Source organism: Muntiacus reevesi, chromosome 14 (genome assembly GCF_963930625.1).
Source record: "Muntiacus reevesi chromosome 14, mMunRee1.1, whole genome shotgun sequence".
Lineage (NCBI taxonomy): Eukaryota > Metazoa > Chordata > Mammalia > Artiodactyla > Cervidae > Muntiacus > Muntiacus reevesi.
In genome coordinates this window covers 45,199,122-45,208,126 of record NC_089262.1, presented here as the reverse complement: position 1 = coordinate 45,208,126, position 9,005 = coordinate 45,199,122, and the positions used below count along the sequence as shown (strand labels likewise).

At 42.5% G+C, this 9,005-nt stretch overlaps 1 protein-coding gene across 2 annotated transcripts in view; it reads left to right on the top strand.

Annotated features, from left to right (window-relative positions):
* The first annotated feature begins 2,350 nt into the window (after nucleotides 1-2,350).
* PLPP1 (phospholipid phosphatase 1) overlaps nucleotides 2,351-9,005 on the top strand; it is a 114,905-nt gene continuing 108,250 nt past the window's right edge. Inside the window, exon 1 of one of the 2 annotated variants that reach the window (XM_065905790.1) lies at nucleotides 2,351-2,699. In XM_065905790.1, the coding sequence (XP_065761862.1) occupies nucleotides 2,642-2,699 (58 nt within the window). In that variant the 5' untranslated portion in view covers nucleotides 2,351-2,641. The remainder of the gene's footprint in view (nucleotides 2,700-9,005) is intronic. The other variant, XM_065905791.1, reaches the window with a different exon arrangement.

Sequence of the window (9,005 nt, the reverse complement as noted above, 5' to 3'; positions counted from 1 at the left end):
GCAGACTGTAAAGTTTTTTGGATGAGGGAGACACATGTACTAGGGAACCAGACATTTACATTTTTAATTGTTTTAGTTTCACAAAACTTCTTGAGTATAATAAAAACTATATTTGATTCAGTCCAAGTAGGGAGAAAGGACATAATTACATACAAATACTCTAAGGGAATTTATTCACTAAATTTTTTAAGGTGAATATCATCCACTTTGCAGAAACTTTATAAAATAAAAAGAAGCAAGTACTGTTGGAACAGACAGGAGACTTACCAATAACATTATGTTAAAGAATAGTGCAAGAAAAGGAGTAGGGACAGAAGTGAGAATACACAAACATTTAAAGAGAAATTGAAATGGACGGTGCAGATTACAGTCTCCTTTTCAAAATGCTTAGTAATACAAGAAGAGAGGAAATTAGTTTCTCATTTCTTCAGAGATTCTTCAGGACTATTCTTCCCAAGTGCACTCTATTTTGCTTTTATATTTGATACCTGTATTACACAAACAAAAATACAGATTCCAGGACAAATTTTTGCTAAACATTTAAGAAAATCTCTAAGGTCTCATGTCCAATCCAGGGACACACTAGAATCTACCCCCAAGGGGGTGTTAATGATGTCACTATATAATAATTGTCTCCTTTTTATTATTTTCACTATCATTTCAAGGTTATTTAACTCATTCTCAATTCCAGTGATCATACTAGAAACTAATCATAGAAAATAAACCAAAACAAACCACACTTCTTCCAAAAACTAACAAAACCTCTCACTTCCCAAAACAAAATGACATTTCTTAATCATTCTTTCAACTGAGGACTTACTGCTTATATGCACATAGTGCACATCCCTTTTAAAATCACAGGGCACGACAATGCATTTTAGTGGACTTTGTTAATTTTTTTTTTTTTTTTTTAGCCACACTCAGCAACTTGTGGGATCTAAGTTCCCCAACCGGGGATTAAACCCAGATCCTAGTCAGTGAGTGTGGAGTTCTAGTCACTGGACCGCCAGGAAATTAATTCCTTGTTGATTCATTTTTAAAGCTATTATTTGTAACTCCTCCAAAAGGCAAAACATACTGTCTTCTTCATTACCTTCTCACCTAAGAAAATGGCTGTTGATGTGGGGGAGAGACAGGAAAGAACAATGTAACTATCACCCGCCTATGAAGTGCTTCCAGGGCTCTCAGGTGTAATCCCCGCCCCTTTTGTGTGCCACCTGTACACTTCTGGGGAGAAAGTCCAAAGCGGTTAAGTACAGTTTTCAATTTGTCTAACGTCTTTGATGAAGGTAAGACATGAATGTGGAGGAAAGTTACCAATGGTTAACATCTGCAGAGGGTTTAATCTTTTGGAAAACGCTTTCATAATTTTTCCGGGCTTCATCACTTCTTGACTGAAACACACAGCAGGGATTATCAACATCCTGATGTTACAGGTTACTTTGCTAGGAAATGAGGGGTGCGTGAAATAAACTCATTCTGCCACTTGTGAAAATGGTGAGGTACAATCTATTTAAAACGATTCCAATAGGGGATCATAACTTGCAACAGGAGAAAGAAATTGTGCTCAACCTCGAATACAGCAAAGACACCCGGAAATTTATTATAGCCAACAAACAAGAAGAGTGAGGGGGTTAGTGGATGAGAAAATAAGACAAAACATTAAGGATAGGAGGATACTTGCTTCAAGGCAGGTCCGAGGTCTTATATACTAACGGACTTCATATATAAACGAATCTGATCGCATAGGTAAGGTAACCAGATATTAAAGGTGCAAGGATGACTTCGCAGAATTCACGCTAATGAGGGGCTCTGCCCGGCCAGATTCGAAGGCCTCAATGGAGGCCTAGGCGAGTAGAGGGCTGGGAGGAGCCTGACTAAAGTTTGGACAAGGAGAGAGAGACTGTCACCGACAACCCCGTTTCTCTTTATTACCCAATCCCCATGGATGAGAAGAGCTGGCAGGCAGCCGGGGTAGGGTTGGGTCGTTCTTTCTCCGAAGCAGCAATGACGGGCGACCAGACATCAGTAGGCCAGGTTCGGCGACACCAGCAGAATGCGTGTCTGAACAACGTCCCTCGCACTGCAGGGGAGGTGCCCAAACGCTCCGCCCGTCCGCCGCGCGTCCCACTTGAGGGGCGGGCTCCGCAGGTCGGGACTGGAGGCGCCGATTGGCTGACGCGCCCGAGCCGGGGTTTCCCGGCCCCGCCCCGTCGTCCCTCACTGGCCGCCCCACCGCCGCCGCCGCGCTCCCTCAGCCCGCGAGGCCGCGCGCAGGCAGGTCCCGCGCTGCCCCGCGGGAGGGGCCTACCGGTCCCCATCCTTAAAGCACGAGTCCGGACGCCCCGCCTGTTGGAGAGGGCTCCTGGCTGTGGACAGCCAACAGCCGGGGCGGGCCAGGGCCGACCGAGGAGGGCCTGAGGCTACGGAGCCGCCGCGGCTGGCACAAGAGCGTCTCGGCCCGGATCAAGTGGTTGCGGGAGCTGTGAGGGGAGGGGTCGTGGGCGCCATTGCTGCCCGTCAGAACGCCGCGGGGGTCTCCGTCAGCCCTAGCTGCTCTCCCCTGGCTGGGAGGAGCCGTCGCCAGTCCCCGGTCCGGTCCCCTGAATCGGGTGCCTCCTCTGCCATCCGTGCGGAGACCATGTTTGACAAGACGCGGCTGCCGTACGTGGCCCTCGATGTGCTCTGCGTGTTGCTGGGTACGTACGCGCCGCCGGCCCGAGGGGCGTGTGCGCGCGAGCCCGGGGTGGGGTGCATCGGTGGGGTGCGGGCGTGTGTCCGCTGGGAGGTGACTCGCTGGGAGTCGCGGACGGGCGTGGGGGGTGTGTGCCTGACGCGCGAGCGTTGCCCGGCTAGACGCTGGGGGCGGCTTCCGCTGCCGGGGGACCCCGCTTCGCAGCCCGCATCCCCGTGTGGCCGCTGCTGTCAGTCTGCCTTTCTGTCGCCCGCCGGTGCGCTGAGCCCACCCTGCTTGGATGCTGTTCACGCCTCTGCGCTCCATCCCTTGCTCTCCTGTCCTCTGTTTCCAGTTTCACTCCCAGCAGAGAGGATGGGCTCCTCCTCTCTCTGCTGTAGGGAAGCCTGGTGGTCACTGGCTTATCAGGTTTGGTGACAAAACCGGAGGGTTTTGATGCACTGGGAATTCTCAGTAACTGGCGCCAGTGCCAGGTTTATCTTCCTTGTGGGAAGCAGTTTTAAGTTTTCGTCTATAAAAGGTTAGAACGCTCCTAATTAGAAGGTGTTACCGGCTTGTAAATTGTCGGGCTGTAAGTGGGTGTGATGATGCCAGGTTTCTGCCTATAGGTTTGAAGAAGCTTGCTTTTGAGGGGGATGGGGTGGAGGTGGTGTGCCCCAGACCTGCTGTTTCCTTCTCTGCACAGACCTCGTCATCGTGTAGGTTTCCATCTCCTGTGAGAGCCCACGAGGAGCACTGGACATTTCTTTGGCTGCAGCGAATTTGGCGTTGTCTTTCTGACGGAAGAGTTCAGTCGTAGGGCTTCTGGTCGCCAGTTGCTCTTTTCTTTTGACGAAAAAGAATCGAAGTCATCTGGATAAGGGCTAGGCATTGGAAGGAGAGATTTTCACCGTCTTCATATGTATTGTGTAAGGCAGTATCTTTGAACTATTTATATGTTTTGGAAAAAACTACTTACCAGAAGACCTGCTCGGTGTTCAGGTAGTCGTCCTCATGTTTGAGTATCGAAGTAATAGTATTGGCGAGCTCTCAGCGTTGGAGAGCTGTGACTTTAGCATCCTAGACGCAGGTCTGCATAATGACTTTTCGGTGATAGGAAATTTCCTCTGCTTTTAATCCAGTATCCCTCTCCCCTGCCTCAAACCTGACCATTTAGGTGCTTGTAGTCTTGCCGAAGTTGTATAAATTGTTACCTGTTTTTTGAGGAAAAATGTTGCTTATGAAACATCTTTATTGTTTACCAGGACATTTCCTATATAGCCCCACAGTGAATTTTAGGAATTCCGTTTAGGAAAGGGAAACACGATTTTGGAACACTATTTTTATAAAAACACAAGTGATCCTTTCAGATGTCCGGACTTATTCATAATTACATTAGGTATATTTAGATTTATTGGCAATGAAAAGTTTACCTTGGTAAATATGTTATCTTTTAAAATGTATTTAAATTTATACTCAGTGTTTGTGGAGCTTGGTTAAATTTCATTTATATTAGTGAGGGGAGAGGAAAATGTTCAGTCAAAAGTGATTTTTAAAATTCTAATATATTGGATATTAGCCTATCATTGTCACATACTATACTGTCAGAATTATATATAAAGTTCCCATTTTTCCTACCTTGTACAGTTATTAATTTATGAAACAAATGCAGTTTCTCTTTGGGCCAAACACTGAACCAGGATAGATGAAACATAATACTGCTCTCAGGTAGCTCAGTGTTATTAAACACAGAGCCATATGCTAAATCTATGTTTTGTTTGTTTTAATTCATGTGTATTTGAGGAAACTATTTGCAGTACAACTTTATAAAATTGTGGGTTTTTGTAGTCTGTTTTCAACATGCTGCAAGCATCATGTAACTATCCGATAGAATTAAGAGTAATTTTATTGCTAACTTGGCCTGACAGTTGTAGAATTTATGATGACTGTCAAAAAAGATAAAATTGTTATTTCTGATTTTAAAATCTTTGGTTTTGGGAAAAGCTTGTTTAGGAGACTTATGCATTAAGTATCAGTATCAGATCTATTTGAGAAGTACCTGATCTATTTGAAAAACATTTTGTCTGTTTTTGTATTGCTAGAGTTTTAAAATAATTCATTGTATTGTCAAGATAAGCTCAGAATTCCCTTTTCATAAATAGAAAGTGAAATACTGCCTTATTTTAATTTGGTATATAAGATGAAATTAGATTTAATAGCATCAATATTCTGTTACAAACAACAGTGAAGGAGAACAGTGATGCTAGAGATACAAAATATTTTCATGCTGAGTTTTGGGAGATTATATGTTTTTATTAAAAAACTCACCTTTGTAGTGGGGTCTATGAGTCATTTTATTTTATTTATTTTTAAACTTTATGGCTGAGCTGCACAGCATGCAGGATCTTAGTTCCCCAGCCAGGGATTTAACCTGTACCCCTTGCAGTGGAAGCACAGAGTCTTAACCACTGCACTGCCAAAAAGTACCCTTTAAGGGTCATTTGAAGTTTTATTTTTATTCATCTTACTGACAGCAGGAGGTTGGCGGCCTTTAAAATAGTGGTAGCTCAAAGAGGGTTATCAACTTGGTATTAACTTTTTTCTTTTTCTTTGGAGAACTACAGGTAAAAGTTGACTATAGCAACAGAAAGATGATTAAGCAGATCATAAGTACAGGGTTATGTGAAAGTGGTTCTTAATTATAATGTGACTATGTTCCAGGTTCTGTTAATGATCACCCAACATCATGCAGTGTATCCATTTAATATGATGATGTTATGTGATTGTGTTACATGGCTACTTTATAATATTACAGAAAGTGATGTCTGCTTAAATGATAAACATGCCTGTATGTAAGTGCGCGGGTGTGTGCATGCTTACACACGTGTAAAAGCATTCCTATCCCAAGTCAATATTATCACCACTATGAAACATGATTTCCTCCATATAATATACCCAAATTATTACTTCCTTCAGTGGATCTGGTCTCTTCTTGGAAAAAGAGTGAGAATTTTGAGAGATGATGTGTATTTGATTCCTTTCTGAGATGGAGTGTGGCCTTGCCGACTTTCTCTGTCTCCTTTGATAATGAGTTCTATGATTGTAGAAAAGGTCATAAATATCACCTGAGCACACAAGAAAAGATGCTGTACAGAGAATCATAGTGGGCTGATGTGAAAGCTGTGTTTTGCTTATTGTGTTAAACCACGTCCTAAATAAAACTTAATTGCTGAGAGTCATTTTAGATTTTATGCACTCTGGCATTAGGCTGCCAATGAATTGATTCAGTGTACATTGATTGGAGGTTAACTCTGTTCAAAGTTATGTTAGGTGCTAAAGATAAAGATGAATTAGAAAGTCTGTGCCCTCAAGGAGCTTAGGGTCTAATGAGGGAGAAACAAACAAGAGGTTATAATACATCATGACAAATGTAATAATAGAGGTATGAAATAGATGCTCTTTGAGTACAGAAAAAAGAGTTATGCTATAAACGATCTATCATAGATAAATGGGTTGTCTGTTTTTGTTTAGAGATGCAGAAATGACAAATGTTACCCCAGGAGTACTCTTAGAATCTTTTTTTTTCTCTCTCAGCTCAGTACAGGGCAGTGGGAACCCAAGTAAGTTCCTGTGTGTATGACTTTTTTGCAAGTATCGTGTGATGCCTGGAAGATTTAGGTGGAACTGGCAGAACCTTTTTATGTCCTGAATTTTGCTGGGTAACAGTCATTTGGAATATCTTTCTGTGCTGTACATTGTTTTGCTCCTCTAGATCCTTTCTCCAGCCTGCGCTATGCTCTGGAAGGCTAGCGCTGTGGACTGCAACTAGGCTGTTGCTTTTAGTTTCTGGTTGACTTTGACCAGTGGGACAACAGCAGGAGGCCTGGAAGAGCCAGTTTCTTCCTGCTGGATTTGCATTGCCAGAGCTATTTTGTGTTCTGTGAGTAGGTCACAGCTTCTATTCAGTGGCCCTCTGTGCCAGCCAGCTACAGTTACAGATCTTTCTGGGTTTTGGTAACCCTTTACTTGCTCCTTTAGCTTAGAGATGATAATGGCTTCCTGATGTTGCTGGTACCATTCCCTGCTGCTTTCCCTAAATCCTGCCTATACCTGTGAAGGTGGTTCCTTCATGAAATTCTTGTTTAAATACCTTATTTGGTGCTGTTTTTTGCCAGGGCCCTACTGATAATACTCATGTTATGTCCAGAACCGATCTGAGGTGACTTCCTTTTCTGCACTTGACAACAATTACACTGACCCATAAAAGCAGATGATAACAGGAACTCATGGGCTCCAGCATTGGTTTTCTTAGAAGGGAGGGGGTCATGGTTTCCTCAGCATACTGCAAACATGGTATGACCTTTATGCCAAATCAGTCAATAAATTTAAGGGAAAATCTGGCAGCAAAGAACACTGGCAGCCATACTAGGTAGTTGTGTGTACGCGTTCTAAGTTGCTTTCGTCGTGTCGGACTCTTTGCTACCCTAATGGACTATAGCCTGCCAGACCTCTCTGTCCATGCAGGTTCTCCAGGCAAGAATACTGGAGTGGGTTGCCATGCCCTTCTCCAGGGGATCTTCCTGACTCAGGGATTAAACCCGAGTCTCTTATGTCTCCTGCAATGGCAGGCAGGTTCTTCAACACTAGTGCCACTTGGGAAGCCCCAGGTGATTGTGGAATCCCGTTACTTATTCTGTTTCAGTAATTATACTGACCTCATTCTGCCCCTTAAGTATTACCCACAAGGAGTGCTCCTTTTCCTGATCTCAGTTTGGGCCATTTTCTTTTTTTTTAATTTTTTATTTATTTATTTATTTATTTATTAGTGGGAGGCTAATTTTCTTAAGGGAAAGTCAGATATTTGATGAAAGAGTCTCCCTTGCCAGCAGTCTACAGCCTTCCTTTTTCTCCTAACACTTATTTGTTCATTTACTCATTATTGGGTGAATTCACCCACACATTTGTTTTATTATCTAGGAGATGTTGGGAATTCTGATAGATACCAAAGAGGTAAATAAGTAAGTAAATAAATAGGACATAGTACTTATCCTGATTACTTGCCATTTCAATTTCTGTTAACTTCTATTAAGCTAACTTCTTTTGCTTCTGATTAAAGTTGACTGTGTTTGTTTCTCTGTTTTATATAACTTTGGTCTTTCCTCCCAGCCACTGAGAGGGGAAGGAATCTCAAAAAATGAACAAAAATTTGTCAATCTGGCATATTTTTGGGTCAGACTGGCCTCCTGTTGCAAGACTTTTTCTACCTTTAAATGGCTAGTTTGGAACAAAAGCAGAGGCCTGGAGGAAATTGATAGTATTTGGCTCTAGTTGACTTTATACAGTTGACTTTAAACTTGAATTTACCTTGCTTGGATGAGAGTATGGAAATATTCAGAAAACATTTCCCTCTATAGCTTTTTTGAAAAGTAATTTTTTCCTTTATAATCTGTTTGAATTAAATCCTTTTGGAAACTCATGGACATGCCATAATCTTTGTTAATTTCTTTCTTGCTTAGTCATTTTTGGCTGAATTCTACCAAAGTTTCCTGTGTATTACTCAGCTTGTGGAATTATACTAATTAGTTTTGATAAGAAATTAAAGTTTAAATTGTTACTGTTTATCTGACTTAAAAATAAGCTGGTAGAAAGTTACTAAAACCTACATTTTAAGTGAACTAGTTAACATGTAGCTTTAGGTTTTTATTTTTTTATTTTTTTAAATTTTTTGGCTGCTCTGGCATGTAGGATCTAGTTCCCCACCAAGGGATCGAACCCAGGCCCTCCTGCCTTGGCAGCATGGAGTGTTAACCACTAGACCACCAGGGAAGTCCCAAGAAATGTTGCCCCCCCCCCCCCCCCCCCCCCCCGCCCATGGCTTGTGGGATTTTAGTTCCCAGACTACGGATTGAACCTGCATCCTTGGTAATGAGAGCCCGGAGTCTTAGTCACTGGAACACCAGGGAATTCCCTTATGCAAAGGAATTTTAAATGTTGTTTCCTGCTAATTTACTGGTTTAATTCAGCATTTGGGATGGAAATATAGTCTGTGTTGTAAGCTAATTAGGGATTATATAGGCACTGTCTTCTCCCTTATTTTCTTTCTGAAAAAGCATTCATTCAGGTATTATGAACAGTGGTTACAAATAACTCTTTTCTTTCTTTTTGTCCCACCTTTTTGTTGTATGTGTGTGCGCTCAGTCATGTCCTACTCTTTGTGACCCCATGACTGTAGCCCGCCAGGCTCCTCTGTCCATAATTTTTCAGGCAGTAATACTGCAGCAGGTTGCCATTTCCTTCTCCAGAGGATTTTCCTGACCTAGGGATCAAACCC